Source organism: Diadema antillarum, unplaced genomic scaffold (genome assembly GCF_040938485.1).
Source record: "Diadema antillarum isolate AM-2024a unplaced genomic scaffold, OU_Dant_1.0 scf00000008, whole genome shotgun sequence".
Classification (NCBI taxonomy): Eukaryota; Metazoa; Echinodermata; class Echinoidea; order Diadematoida; family Diadematidae; genus Diadema; species Diadema antillarum.
Window position 1 is genome coordinate 1,596,373 of NW_027270897.1, and position 16,147 is coordinate 1,612,519.

The 16,147-nt window shown below is 37.7% G+C and overlaps 1 protein-coding gene across 1 annotated transcript; it reads right to left on the minus strand.

Annotated features, from left to right (window-relative positions):
* Positions 1-987: 987 nt before the first annotated feature.
* On the minus strand, positions 988-12,435 carry LOC139717785 (uncharacterized protein CXorf65 homolog). Its single transcript, XM_071629288.1, has 5 exons — positions 12,408-12,435; positions 6,262-6,351; positions 2,816-2,938; positions 2,229-2,306; positions 988-1,133 (listed from the first exon to the last, which is right to left on the minus strand). Exons 1-5 carry the CDS (start codon positions 12,433-12,435, stop codon positions 988-990), a joined length of 465 nt encoding a protein of 154 aa, XP_071485389.1.
* Between the last annotated feature and the right edge of the window lie 3,712 nt (positions 12,436-16,147).

The following is a 16,147-nucleotide window of genomic DNA, read 5'->3' on the forward strand; positions in this document are numbered from 1 at the left end:
TACAGGTACCTTGATGTTCGTTTATCTGAAAATGAAATAGTGTTCGTTAATCCGAACTTTTGTAGCGTAACTCGTTAATGGCGAAGATGGGATAAGGTTCGTTATTCCGAAGGTTAATTAATCCGAAAACGAAAAGAAGCTGCGTACTAACGAACCTTCGGAATAACGATCCTTATTTAATTTTCGGATTGACGAACCTTCGGAATAACGCTCCTTCAGAATAACGAACGGCACCCTTTTGATGCGATGAGGGATTGAACAGAAACTCTGATTTTCTGTCCTGTTTCTGTTGGAAGTAAGGCAGTGTGTATCAGTCATACATCATTCAAAACGGGAACAAAAAAAAAAATCTTACTTTAATACTATACGTCTATTTCTCACCAAGGGGAAATTGCACACAAAATGCTAGAATGCATTTCCTCAATAACCTAACATCTAAAAGAATGTTATCATACGCCGCGATGTGATCATGAAATGCTTAGTACACAACCCAGTAAAGGGGCCAATATTATACATGATCAGTATACCATTCTTAATTGATACATAATCTCACAATGAGTCTTTAACGTTAAAGTTTGTGCATTGATTTGAAACATGAAAAAAGATCTAACACACACATAAAATAATTTTTGCACGTGAATATTCACAATTTCCACTGCTTTTGCGTTCATTGTCATACGTTCATCGTTTATCTATACCTTTGCCAGTTTCCACTAAACATGCAGTTCAACTTTTGTCACTCTGGCACAGGGCATCAATAATTCCCTCACATAGGGATTCCATTGTGTTTTATTGTTCATTCGGTCTTCTTTCTGTTGTTTCCTGCCACACTCTTCGTGTATACTCGAATAAATTTCAACAGCATCCCGTTCTTTTCAGCGTTCACTTATAATGTCGACATCTCGCATACCAATTTTATCGATGATGTAAAAGACATAGTTCCGCGCCCTATGATTTTTTTCCCTCTCTCTCTCTACCCACGTGACATCATCTTTTTCCCTTGCCCGACGAGCCCCGAGGTGATCGGCCGATACTCAGGCTTGACTTCGTCTTGTTCAGCTTCTTTCGGACGTTGACCCACGAGTCCTTGCCCTTCAGTACCGCTTGAGGGCGCGAGAGATCTTGTAGGCGAGCTGACAAGATTTGAAAATGAAAGGCGAAGACTAATAATGGGCTGATTATACATCGTGGCAGTCAATATATAGTATGTCCCCCCCCCCCCCCCCATAAAAAAATGAAAAAATTACAATCAGATTTTCGCATTGATAACACCCAATATGATTAAACTGTCTAAATGCTAAGAGATTCCTTAAATGCTCTACAAAATTCCTCATTTCTCTTTGACCACTGAAGCAAATTGAATGGGGTTTTCTGCAAGATGTGGGCAATGAGTTATAGTTTCGTATCCTGAAATTGTATTTGGATTGATTCACTATTTTTAAAGTTATCATTGCCGAGGGTCCCGTTGTATTTTTTTTTTTTGGACATACGGTACAATGATGGCAATGATGGGAATCGGCTGGAAAATTCCGCCTGAAAATTGATTTAATAGCAATTGTGGGGGGGGGGGGGGGGAGGAATGAGAGGAAATCAAATCATCAGTAAAGGAAGTAAAAAGGAAGAATAAAGAAGGCAAAAAAATGTGCAGAAGAAAAAAATGATGAAATAGACGACTATTATAGGAGACAAAGATGAGAAAATGAGGAAGGAGTGAGGAATACAAAAGAGAAAAGAGACGAGTTGATGGAGGGTAGGGAGAAGTGCAAAATTCTTAACCTTATGCTTATTGTGCATCAAACTGTAATGGTAAGTATCAAGTATGGCCCTTCGATATTTCCTATGCCATTCCTTTATTACATAGTGTTCTTCTATAATTATGTCCTAAGTATTGATACCGCACGATCATGTTTGTTTACCCCAATTTCTTGCTCTCTTGCTCTCTCATTACTCTTTCTATTTCTTCTAACCTTTATCACCTTTCCCCATCTCTTTCGATTTTCATAATAACAATACGATGTATTTATAACGCATAATCACGCCATTGCATCTCTATGCAGTTTAAGGAGGAAAAACAGGACTGAAAGATGCCATCAAATGAGAGCAATTTTTTTTGAATAAATGTGTTTTCAGGACCACTTTAAACATATAAAGAATATAATGATGTATTTTATTATAATTATGTACTTGCACATTTGTATTTACAGGTAATGAATGATCTTGTGACTTACTGAGTAGCTCTGGACACGTTTCTTCGGGGTTATCAATCAGCAGGGAATATTTCGTCGGATCACGGTCCGTAGCTCCCTCTGAAGTAAAACAATAATGAGATAAGCGAGTGATGTGTTTAGCTTAAAAGATCTGCGAATATGAATACTTTATAGTCAGTTATTCTGCGCGTAGTTTACTTCAAAATGCTAGGGATTTATGATAAACAGTGTTGTAATTCTTTTGATCTTATGTTCTTTCTTACCAAGAGCACTGGATGAACGGCTGCAGTCGTACATGAATCACCATATTTTTTTGTCCTTGGTTATACTTTTTTTTATTCAGAACGGGTTGTTTTTGCTGATATTAGCAATTTCCGACTGAATTTATAACTAAAATGAATTAATGGACTTTGAAGAGTACATATCTGCGATTTTCTTAGACGAACAGTTCACCTGTTAAGTGTGAAAATGTCGTTATCGATGAACTGACAGTTTCTCGACCATCCAATCATTCGTGGTGTTAAGTAATAACGCGAATGCTTCCGACTATCAGATCTATGTTCAGTGTCGTGATTGGCTGAAAGTTTGTTGCCATGGTAGCCGCTTACTTTCGACCTTGATAAGCCAGTACGTCTCACGCCCCTGTAGGAAGCTGTTGGCGTAGGATTGCTGGTTGTCCGCCGAATGGAGGTTCTTCACGTTCCCAGCGCCATCCGACAAATCCAAGGTGACTGGTTCAGAAATAAAAAACATGTGAATGATATCTTACGTCAGCACATTGCTTTCACTATACAAATTACTTATTGGACACACATGAACATTTGAGGATATATAATGATGACGTCATGGGCGCAAATAAGATTCAAACTCAGAGTAAATCCAACCTCACATAATAATAATACAGTCACATACAGTCAGCAAGTGTCAAGTTCTTGTTGCATAAAAGTTGAAATCAAATATAAGTCATTTGTCAGTCAATCATAATTGAGTTATTCAGAGACTTACGTTTGGTATTTTCACTTATGGTTGATCTCGGATTGAATGCAGCAGAGCCCAGATTTGTTTTCTACACGGGGGTAAACTCAAATCTTTTCCATAGGGTTCGTTTTTAATTATTAACTCCCAAGGATCGATATACTGCTACTACTGAAGACATTGCGTGCATTGCATGCGAAATAATCAATCTCGAATCACCTGCACCAGTATTCTCCTGAAGAAGCGAGGGGGAGCTACGTATTAAAAAGCTGTGAGTGCTGTAAACCTGTCTCTCTTAATGGTACACTGTACCAAGCTCAGAATCACTTTTGTATAATAGACGATAGAAATCTTTACTTTCATATCATTTTTTTTTAATTTCAATTCAACAAAATTGTCTGAGAAGGTGTGTGGTCATATCAATTTGAAGCGATGAATTCGTTAAACATGACTTATTTACTTCTGTTATATAAGCCATAGAGATTTTGAAATCCCGACAGACTTTGTAATGGAATTGACATGGTTCCCTCCGACATTTTTAAATCCCGACACATTTTGTAAGGATTGACTGGTTCCTGAGTTTCAGAAATCCTGACAGATTTCGTAACGGAATTGACAGGTTTCGTCAGAGGTTTTGATATCCCGACAGGTTTAGAATAAATTAATTAAGGCTTGACTGGTTCCGTCCCAGATTCTGGAACCCCAACAGAATTTGTGAAGGGTTTGACATGTTCCCTTTAACAAGGCAAAAAACCTACTAAAGAACTTAAGAATAAAGATATTCAATAGCACTAAAGATCTCAGTCGAGAGTTTAAGGTTAAAATGTTTAAACTACTGCCAATCTCGTAAAGTCTGGCGATATCATGATTTATATTACGCCGCTATCCATTCTGCCGCTGTTTTTATCTTATGAGAAGCAGTTACTCTTGAACATATATCTGTCGTTATTACATAATTACATGATTATCATTACCGTAAGTTATTATCATACATGTGGTGTCAACATTATTGTATTGGCATAATTTTTGCCGTTGTACGCGTGACATTCACTATACTAATATTATTTTGACAATTGGACAGACAGGGAAAAATGATTCATAAACTTTTTGTTTACAAAAATAATTCTCTTTTAAATATACAACAAACACAGAAGATTATCCCTGTACGTACTATGGGCATGAGTATTAATCATTAGATCACGATGAACCATTTTTTATGAAATTATTGCCGTTTGACAGTCGGGAATGACGTATTCAGTTTGACGGAAAATATCATATGATTTGCAAAGATCTAAATAGACAAGGAAGTTCATTCAGGTCTACGGGGGTCAAGATTTTTTGCGATTGCACCGCTCGTCGTGATCGAAAGAATGCTCAAATCACCTGTAGCGCTCTACGGGTTCCTCGCTTCAATGAAAGAAAATTGTGCATCCTGAACGCGCTGAATGTACCTGCTGAATATTTAACTGACTGCTGCTACCATTTCAGTCGTTCGCCTCTCCTCTGTTGCGTCAAAAGCCTTTCAGTTGTGACGTCACTATTTGTGCTGAATTCTATTTAATTAATCTTTCATTCGATGTACATACCACAGTTTCCCCACAGAAGTTCCCCACAGTCTGCAAGCTTTACACAAATACGTGATGAAGCGGAGACGAAATTATAGAAAGGGACTGTGTTTCTTGTACTGACTTGATTACATTTCGTTATAAATTGAAATGAAGTAATTAGATTGGTATAAAAAAGCCTGTTATGATCCATCAAAAAACCCGATAAAGGAAGATGACGTTGCGAGTTTAGGTATGTAGAGGCTACTTATCGTAACCCGTACGAAATGTATCCATAAATAATTATTATGCCAAACGCTTCCCCATCTCCAAAAGTGACCGGCCTTACACAACTTCAATTATTAATAAAGGTTGACATAATTATAACTGCATTGTGCCGTTGACATTTCAACCTGCATCGCAAATCGAGATATCATTGTTGAAATGACCACCTACACGAGTAAAACATTGTCTGACCAGAGTGACGTCGTGCCTATTGATACTGCATAGCTACATCGCCTATAAGCGTCAACTCTCACAATTGCAAACTCTGGTTATCATTGACAAGTAAAGAAACTCGTGTGATTCTTTTTTACCTGCATGTCGCGCTCAGTATAAAAGAAAAAGAACACCTGAAAAATTGCTGTCAGGAGAAACTCAGCAATTCATGGTTGCCATGGAAACAGGGATCGAACCAAATTTTTCGCGCAGGTGCCTGTCTGTCTCTCACGGCATTGATTCAGGATAACGTTTTGATTAGCTTGACGGTCGCCTGCTGAAGGGTTTTTGTATCAGGCTCGAGATTATTTCGTCCGCTAGAGCGAAGCATTCTCTGTTCTCGATTTTAACGAAATCAGCGAAGCGTGTAACAATCGCCGAATAATCATCGACCAGAATGCAAAACTTTCCCCACTTTAATTCCAGCGTCATTGACTTTCGTGTATTCTCGATCGTTATATCAACGTCCATCACAAGATCATGTGGAAGAGACTAAATTCATAAAGGTATTCAAATGAATCTAGCCATGTAACAGGTGACGTTTGGGCAGGAAAATAAAACTAATCTTGGAAAACGTAGCTTCAAAAAAAGCGAGAACGTAGGGAAGTCCTAGTGAAAATATAAACCTAACAACAACTACATTGTATTCCAATACAATAAAAGTAGTTGAAGACTGCTTAGCCATACAATCGAACAAACGTTTATCATCTACAAGTATACGTATTTCAAAATGCACTTTATACAACTAGGCGTGGTAAGGTATAAACACATAATGTTATACGTGAATCATATATATATACATATATATATATCATTTATACATATCATTTATTTATATTTACATAACATAATATGTTAACGTATTATGTAAGTATATATGACAATATCATAATTTATGACTTGTGTGTATTTGCGTACTATATATGTGTGTTCAAATTTCTTCTCCTCGTTTTCTCTCACATTTTACACTTTATGTTCTTTTGGTTGCCAAATTGACATAGAGGTCAATGATTTCTTTCTAAATTCATTCCCAATACCTTTATCTTCTGTCATATGACACTGCCTTCGTATGCATTCCAACAAGTTTCGGCTGGTACAGAAAGGGTTGAATAACCGCTGCTGGTTGTCTGGGGATAGAAAAACACACAAGAAACAAACATGAGAGGTTATACTGCTGTTGTTCGCGCAGCGTTCTTTATAATACCACACGCAATTTTATATTACTTCAAGCATCAAGGTAAAAACCCAACCGACCAGCGCAAGAAGTCCGCGCTGATATTGTATATGAACATTACGGTGTATACACTACAATAATGACGTCCTAGCATTCACCTTCAGCGCTTTTTGTAGTATCTTACTACAAGTCATGAACAGAAGGTGCACGTTCAGAAGATTACCACATGAGACTTTGTTATCACGTCCCAATGTTGCAATCGTCAATATCTCAACGATGTCGGTCTCCGTATCAAAGTGATTTCTGGTATAAAACGTATAGTTGCCAAGTCGTATAATGTGAATAAATGATGTGTTGGTGTCTGAAAATACTCTTTTCAAAAGGAGAAATGATGTCAAAAACGTCATAAGTATAGGCCTACAAGGCCAAGGTCTGACTTGTTTTGAATCAGAAGTTTTCTGTCAAAAAAGAAAATGAAAAGAACCTTTGGGTCCCTTAAGTTGTGCCAAATTTCTCTGTACATTTCGGTTTGTGTTTTTGTTTCCGTTTCATGATCAAGATCTATTTCAATTAACGTGAAGTGAAATGATCTGCTTCAATCAGGTTGTATGTTTGTTTGTTCTTTTTACAAATAAGTATCTAAGAAGCCTATTATTATCAACCGTGTAGTTACTGATTTCCACACCCATAAAGATACGATGAATAATACACGACGAAGAGGAGGGGAGAGGGTCTTTATTCGATTTGGGCCTGACAGTGAGAATCACTATTCGACCTGGTCACAAGAAGACTTCTATGTAGAGTTTCTTTAATATATGAAACTGTTGTTATTGTTTCATCAAACAAATGATGTATTTGACTCTGTACTGCTGAATTACAAGGCACGTTCCTTCTGTTTGCTAGAGGCAAACACGCCTCTATGTAGACTGGTTAAGTGAGTTGTTGAAGTTTGTCACGATCGTGGCGTTCTAATGTGGGCATTTCTCAAGTGTCACAAGTTTTGATGGTTTCTGATTGCGAGTTTAGAGGTCAATGGCATTATTTTCCAAACCATCTCAACTTACGCTTTTATACCTGAAGGTTGTAAATGAGATTAAGAATATCTCTTGTCAAACTTCAGACTATACAGCTTAGTGGCCTTGTGTTATGAGAAGTGAACATGTGTCACTAGAACCTTCTTTTTCTCCTCGAACTTTATTGATTGGACTAAGTTTTGCGTGAGAATTAGAGGATACCCAGGACTCTAGCTTATCTCTCGCATCCTGTTACCTTGCTGGTTACAGAGGCAGAGGACCTCTTACCTCTTAAAGGTCACTCAAAACGTGAAAAGAGCTCCACCTTGCAAGGACCATAATACTGAGGTCATGTGAATTAAGTCTAACGGTTATTCCCAACAGTGTAACAGGGTGGCTAAGAACGGCTGAATATTAGACTTTGGACCAAAGATACCATTAACTCGAAAACACTAGCTATTATATGGCCGATTTATCGACACAGAGTGATCTATCTGAGACTTGATTTACGTAAAAAATATGCGCCCCATTCAAAGAACAAAAGAGGGATCAATAGCATCGCCGTGGAGAATATCGAAGTGAATGCAATCATCGTGAAATCGACAAAACAAAGGATATTGATTTTGTTTTGCTTCCAGCAGAAAAGATAATCGAATAACTATCGTTGCTATTCTTGCACGCAAAGACACAGCTGTTTGTTTCAAACTTGCGCGTCAAACACGAGCTACCCGGGGGCTAGTCTATAAAGATAATGTTCTTTCAATGGCAATTTGGATTAAGACATCTCTCAAAGGAAAACGTCTTTCTTTGGCAACTCATAATCGCAAGGGAGTAGAAATACGTCACTGGGTATTGGACATGAGGAGAATCCCTTTGTACCCATATAGGTCGCAAGGAATTGAACTACACTGTATAAGTTTTTGTTTCACAAAGAATTTAAGTCGATTTGAAAAGCTAAGATCAACGTAAGATTTCTGTGGTATGCCGGGTGTGTCTTTTTCATGCAGCCATGTATGTATAGAAAATCGATTAAAGGACAAAATAATTTTTGAAGTGGATTTTGAAAACATTTAGTATATCTGAACAGGGAAACTAATGTCATTACATAATTCTAAGATGATCTTCTATAACTTTTAAGATCAACTTCAATTCCTTGTGAAATACCCCTAAGTCATATTCGTGACCTTAAGGTCACTTGTACTTTGCAAACACCACGTTAATACACATTAACTGGCTGTTACTCTTCCTTATCTATGCAGTGACGATGACGATAAGATTTTAATAATTGTTAGACTCATGGAATCCAACGTAACTTTCAATATCTCTCATTCTCCTCTTCCTCCTCCTTCTCTTTCTTTTTAGTTTTCTTCATTTTTCAAATACAGTGGCCCGTTGCATAAAACTTACCATTGAATTTCAATGGTAACTACCGTCAAAATTAGGCGTCACAGCCAATCAGCATCAAGGATTGTAAAATTTACCGCTAATTTGAAGACTTACCGCTAGAAAGGAGCGGTAAGTCCAGCGGTAAGGGTTTTATGCAACAGGGCCCAGATCTATATAAATATCATAACAAATCAACGCAGATTTGTTTGTTTTTTTTCCCCTAGCCTATATGTCATAATCGGGATCTGTTAGCCTCTATGTTTACCGGTAGGCCTATAGCCATGCTCATTAAAAGCATTATAGGAAATCTGTGAATTTGTCCGGTTATTCATCTATACATTTACTGCGTTCAATATTAATAGAACGTAATATAATCATAATGAGCACAATAAAGAGATAAGGACATAGCACAAGCCAGTGTGCACAGCAAAATCAAAACAAAACCATGATAAGATTTCATTGTCTCGGTATACAGTGGAACACAGGAAGAGACAATGAGACAGAATGTGGATTAAAGGAGATAGAATCTAGTGAAAAGCGGTGATTATCGGGAATATTCTCCTATACAAGGGACTTTTTGGGGCGGGGGGGGGGGGGGTTGTCGCAATCAATAACAATCTTTAATGCAGTAATAGCCAGAAGTAAAAGAAACAACCAGAAAAACTAAAGAAAGAAAGAGATTAAAGGGACTACATACTCGCATCATAAAAGATATGATTGGAGTTATAGGTGGATAGCTAGAATTGAAAATAAATAGTAACAGGATTTTGAAATTGGCTATTCTTGTTGGAGTAATTTTATATATTTCTCTGTTATGTGTCGGTCTATATACCTACACTGTATCTCCGTTATAACCACAATGTATACAGGCCTATATTCACACAGCTTGTACACTGCAAAAAGTCCGGTGTTAAATAGTGAACACCGAGCTGGTGTTAAATTTTCGGTGCTCATTTATGGTGTTAAATTAACACCTCCGGGTGTCATTTCCAAATATAAAACTGTTTTTTGAAGAGTTTCTTAGTAACTGCACTTCTTGTTGATTTTTAATTTAAACAAGACGATCAAGAATTTTACATTAAAATACTAGATTTTTGAAAAAAAGTGAAAATAAATTTACACCACAGTAACACCAGCTGGTGTGGTCCTTTATTGAAGCTGGACGGGTGTTAAACCATTGATATTAACACCAACAAATATCAAATCAACACCATGTGGTGTCATTTTTGAATTAACACCAGTAAAGTGTCAAAATAACACCAGGTTGACAGTGTCAAATTAACACCACGAAGTGTCAGGTGAACACTTTTCAACACCATCGCAGTGCATTTTCTACACCTGTGGGTGTGGTCCTCTATTGAGGTTTGATCGGTGTTAGATTCAACACCCATGGTGTTAAATCTAACACCGATGTTTTTACAGTGTATGATTTACGTATTCTGTTTGCACTGTCTTCTTGACCGTGTCACGTGTTATGTCGGACAAGCAGGTATTCGATCTGCATCGATCCCATCCAAATGTCGCGGCGATAAAAGGGGACGTGTCTTAACCACGGCTTTACCTGATCGATAGAATCAGTGTCAAAGGAACTCTTCAACGCCGGTAGTGTACTGTATTGTCAATCAATGATAGTGCATGCTAAGCTGAAAGAAGTGAGCTTTGAATACTGAGTGTATTATAGGCTACATAGGCGACTGTGTATCTTCGCCTCCCTTTTCTGGCCCACAGTGCGGTGGAATTCGGTTAATACACATGTCGTGTATTACCATGATATTACGTTTATTGACACAGTGGTCCTTATATGTCTGAAGTTGTTTACTGAAATACATCCAGCGATATTGTCCAGCACGTGAAGTGTTTAACGTGTGCTCAAAGTTGTTGATCCCCATTCTCAACGTGCAACGTCTCAAAGTGGACGCTATTCCTCCTGCTTTCACAGACATATGGGCTCATAATCATTTAAATATGGGTATAGAGCTTATAGCCTCAGTTATAAGCTCTATAGACTGACGTAGATAATATCTACGCCAGTCTATAGAGCTTATATCTGAGGCTATGTGCAGTGTCCCTTTCATGGTCAAAGTCAAATCGTATACCCCTTCTTGTAGACCTTCAAACTGAAAGATACTTCGCTCTGAAGAATGAAAACAATAGATATAGACGCTATTATCATTAGAGATAAAAGCCAAAAGCGTTTGAAATTTGAACTAAGCTTTGTCCCTTTTTATTCTTACCTCAGATATCGTCCTTTAAAAGATGGTTGATATTGAGAGGGAGGACCAACTACAAGCTTCACGTATCAAAAGTTTGTGGTCAATGTATACATTGACCACTCTATACTGTACATAATTTGTTCTTGCCATGCTGATGGGAACCTTGAACATAGACACATTCATGCTTTCCTCAAACATTCAGAGAGTGAAAACAATTCGTATGAGAGATGAAAGTTAATATTTAAAAAAAAAACTCTGGTCGCAAGACCTGTGATGATAAGATGAATCCTGTGCGTAAAATGTTTTCATCAAATTATTTTTGTGCAAGACTTTATTCCTTTACGAGAGTTCCAATGATATTTTGAAATTTGATTGCGTTGTTGTTAGGAGTCATTTGAAGTCACCAGAATCTTAGCTGTACCAATTCGGATAACCTCACAACAGTCAAAATACATGTAAATGAAATTTAGACGTTAAGATCCTTGTGAATTCTGTCATCAATTTTTAAAATTGATCTAAAATTGAAACACCACCACAAAGGAACAAACAAATCATTCACTTACTATCGAATCAGATCAGCAAAATTATACACCTTCAATAGACAGAGTCCCATTTCATTGGAAACAAGCCCCGAAAATGTATCACCTATAAACTATATTAGTAACCTACTGTCAATTTTGTACCAGTGTCGAGGCTTTTAATACAATGTGAGTAGGACACCGACATACGTGTGCATGGAATACATAAAAATGAATTATACCATAAAGATGAGAATGAAGCAGAAAAAAGAGAGATGATTATTGTAATAATTAATATGATTACAGCGGTAACACCATAAATGGTGATTAATTATACATGCACTCACTCAGTCCTTTGCGTAGAGCAAGGTCGCGTAAATGATGACGCAATGCAGATAATTAAGGGGCTAAGTACATACTTCGATAAGGCCCAGTCAATTACCTTGTTGAACATAATTTGAACAAATATCCCACGTCTGATAGTTTTACGTTGTACGAGACAGTGTGTACATATGCACTTTGTGTAACTGTTTCGCAATTACCGAAATTGGAGGAGTCTAATTATCGTCTGCAGATCGAAGTACCCACGTATGAAATAATGCAACAAACCAAATAAGGTGTTTGCTGTCGGTCTACTTTTAATCGTACATATGACTTCCAAGTTTTTAAATATCTATGTACTCCTAAGGCTCAGATTGTGTTATACACAGTACATGTTCAAAAATAATAATTGGCGATGTCTGTGTGTATGTGGGGGGGGGGGGGGAAACAAATTTGTGGTCATTAAAAGAATACTTTTTTTTTTTGCAATCAAGAAATGCGTGTGAGTCCCAATCCAACATATACTCTCCTTACATCTTAGTCGAGATCTTGACTTACCTCCATATTTCACTGTAATGAATACCATGACTGGTTGATATTCTCCGCTTTTCCAGAGAAACAGAATGAATGGGACACCGTCTATGATCCAATGCACAGCCGCTCTGATGTCTCTCTGACTATGTAGCAATTTGTCGATAAAAGACTCAAAAGCAGATTGAAAATGTATATATGCATTTTCCTCTGGGCTCGTAAGTTTGTTAGCAGACGCTCCGTTCCATGATACCAACAAAGTGCAGTCCGATCCTTTAGTCTGTGTCGAACAGCAAAAGCGGCTTCATCAGTTTCGATCTCAAAAGGAAGTATTCCTAAGTAACTTTTATTCTATTCTTCATCACTGCATGATTGTCTTCGAAATGTATATACCAGGTGCAGCAGATTTTACAGGCTCAAATATTTGCCGTTAACAGAGGAAATTGTCCCCATGGAAGCACCACTCCGTTTTATGGCGTATAAGGAGGTCGAAATGGAAGAAAATGTCAAACATCTAGAGTTGCGAATGTTTACCCCGTCGTGTTCAGACGACTTTTCACCAATGCGCGAAGCTCGCTCCGACCTCACTGTGTGGATACATTCGACGTAATTTTACTCACTGGCAGACGACAAGCAACGTTCGCCAGTCCCATGTTTGTCCGGAGGAAATGCTACGTATTCATTTAGTTGTCATACACCAAGTCTTCACATGCAGCAGGTCAGATGTGTTGGTTAGTATCGACAAAACACAGAAAAACTATACGCGCTTGTGTTTGGTTCCTGCTGCATGCTGTATCTTCGGAAGTCGCGCGCCATGGGAAAGCGGAGAGTTAGGCAGGAGAGTATATTAAACTAACCTTTGCTCCCGGGCCGTCGCTAGGGTCGTTGTGTCTTTCAGGCGACCGATCTATTCTTATTGGCGATCGCTGTTCCACTCTATTGTTAACTTCGTCTGTATACATCTGTGTCTAAACGGTCAGATAAAATTTAGGCTTTTAAGAGCAGGAATCGATATCTTCGCTTCAGACAAAGGCTTCAAGAAGTTGTAGACAGCCATTAAGAGGAGATTAATATATGCCCATCACTGTATGTCAGCCCGGTTAATCCTTTTAGAGCGGGAGTGACGAAAAGAAAAGAAGATTGGTCGAAAGAAAAGGAACTGACTTCACTGCTGAATCACATTTCTATGGCTGATTACACTTTCCTTTTAACAATGAGTTTATCAATAGAATGTTAATATCAATTCCTCAGGCGATCTTCAAGCACAATCTAGAAAGTTATAAAATGCCCAGCGTTCTTAGCTTCGACACGAAATTGGATGATCTTTACTAATAGTACTTTTTCGCATCAAGTTATTTATGAATGGTAAAATATCTACATAGCCATAATGCTGTAGATTTAAAGAGAGGAGCTGTAAAATGATAAAGAAAGAAAGAATGTAGGAACGACTACGGCTGTCAGGCATTTACTTGACAAGCATTGGCAGTATTATGATAGTTAAAATCACTGAAAAGGAAACGAGGAAACGAGGAAAAAAGGAAAACTCGGTGTCAAAATTGCTTCAAAAGACCATTCGTCATATGACGAACAAAACGTCGTGGCGTTGTGTTAAACACGTTATATGACTCTTTGTTTTGAGTAAATAAACGTAGAAGGAGATGTTTGAGAAGCTAAATGTTTAATCATGATAATGATGTTTTCATTCATGTTCTTTGTCACTCAGTGATAACATTAATTCTTCAAGGCTTGAAGAATTAACGTTTTTATACGCTGTACTATGACTTCTCGTTACAATGCGCGCCCTTTCACGAACCCAATAATAGCTCATCAACTCAAGATACTATCGTATTGTTCTGGTATCGATCGCGGCTCCACTGGAAAGGAAGCGACTTTCCCAGTTCCCAACCCCGTTATATTGATGAGTCTTGGTCAAGCCGTTTTGCAAATTCAATATTATAGAAGTTATTCTACAGAAACGATCAAAATACCCTTCCGTTAATCAGTGTGTTAACGACGGTGACAGGACATTTGCTCCTGCGACAATTGCTCCGGTCTTATATTCTCCAAGGACTTAGGATTACGGTTAGGGTTGTGATACTCTCTGAAAAAAAAAATCGAGTGAAAATATTAACTCTTAAAGGAGTGAATACAAAGAAGAGTGAATTGTGAGTGAATTTTGAGTGAATTTTGAGTGAAAATGTTCATTTTCACTCGTTTTAGAGTGACCTCAGGGATCACTCCAAAATCTTCGAGTGATCCCTGGGGTCACTCCAAAATGAGTGAAAATAAACATTTTCACTCAAGATTCACTCTAATTTCACTCTAAATTCACTCTTTTTTGGTTTTCACTCGTTTTTTTTTAGAGAGTGCGGGTTTTAGGTTTATTTCGATGTGAGGATTAGTATTAGGGTGAGGGTTATATTTATGGGTAGCGTTTTTTTCGCTTAACGTGCAGATATTTCATGGGAGCAATAATATTGTCGCAGGAGCAAACGGAACCGTTCATGACCTGCATGCATCAAATTGTGCTACAGAAAAGTACAATTTTATAGCTGTAAATTTACTTTAAATCCTATTCTTCATGAGACTTAAGTATTAAAATCATGTTCTGGATTCGATGTCAGACCAATAAAATTTCGTCTAAGATTGCGGAACGAGGAAATAGGGAGTCAAACAAATTGACAGAAAGATAAATAGACAGAAGGCTATACAGACCGATAGATAGATAGCCGATAGATAGATAGATAGAATATAGGAAATTAATGTAAAAAGCGAACAGTGGCGAAGACATAGACAGAAAGATCGTCAAGAAAATATGCAGACACGGTAATACGATATTATCATTGACAGTTTTAAAGATATTGGAACAAGAATATTCACCAAACAGTGGCTTGAACAAAGTTGACATATTCTGAATACTAATACCCCAGCTGGGATCGATCCAGTTTGATACCTTACTTAAATGTATTCCCATAATGATAATTACACAGAGGAAACAGTTTGTTATTGTAATCTGCTGGTCCTATCGGATCCTCCATTACCACTTTGCAGAATTTCATTTCATGCAATAAGATTGGTTTGTAAACAATAGGCACACAAACTCATGAAATATTTCAAACGCATTTTGATCATGATGTGCACGAACATTATATTCTGATTGTACACTATTCATGTGCTTCATTATAATTTATGATAATGCAATATATTACCCTCAAGGGTGTATAAATCATCGTCTGAAACGTGATTTCATAGCGATCAGGGTTTTTTTGTTTTGTTTTGTTTTGTTTTTAGCAAAACAATGGGAGAATTTTTGAGGCAAGCATATCATTCGCTGACCTTTATCACCGATTAGCTGTCAGTTGTTCATTTTTCTGTCTAATACCATTCTACGTATTATTGGGTGTGGTGATGCAGAAAAAGGGCTCTATGGGATGATGTTATCACGAGCGCCCGCCACGTCTCTAACAATATAGCCCTCTCCATCGCAGTCTCTCTCTCTCTCAGGCTCATCTTTGGAGTCTGATACTTATAATCCCATAAAAGAAGTCCAAGTTCATGTAAATATGTGTACGTGAGTGTGTGTGTGTGTGTGTGTGTGTGTGTGTGTGTGTGTGTGTGTGTATGTGTGTGCACAAACAAAACAATTAAGAGACACACGTGGGGTGGGAGTGGATGGGGTGGTACATGACGCAAAGAACATCATTCAATTTTGTTCGGTTTTGAGTACGAAAATTAATCGACGTTAGTCAGACGTTTAAGTTCTTCCC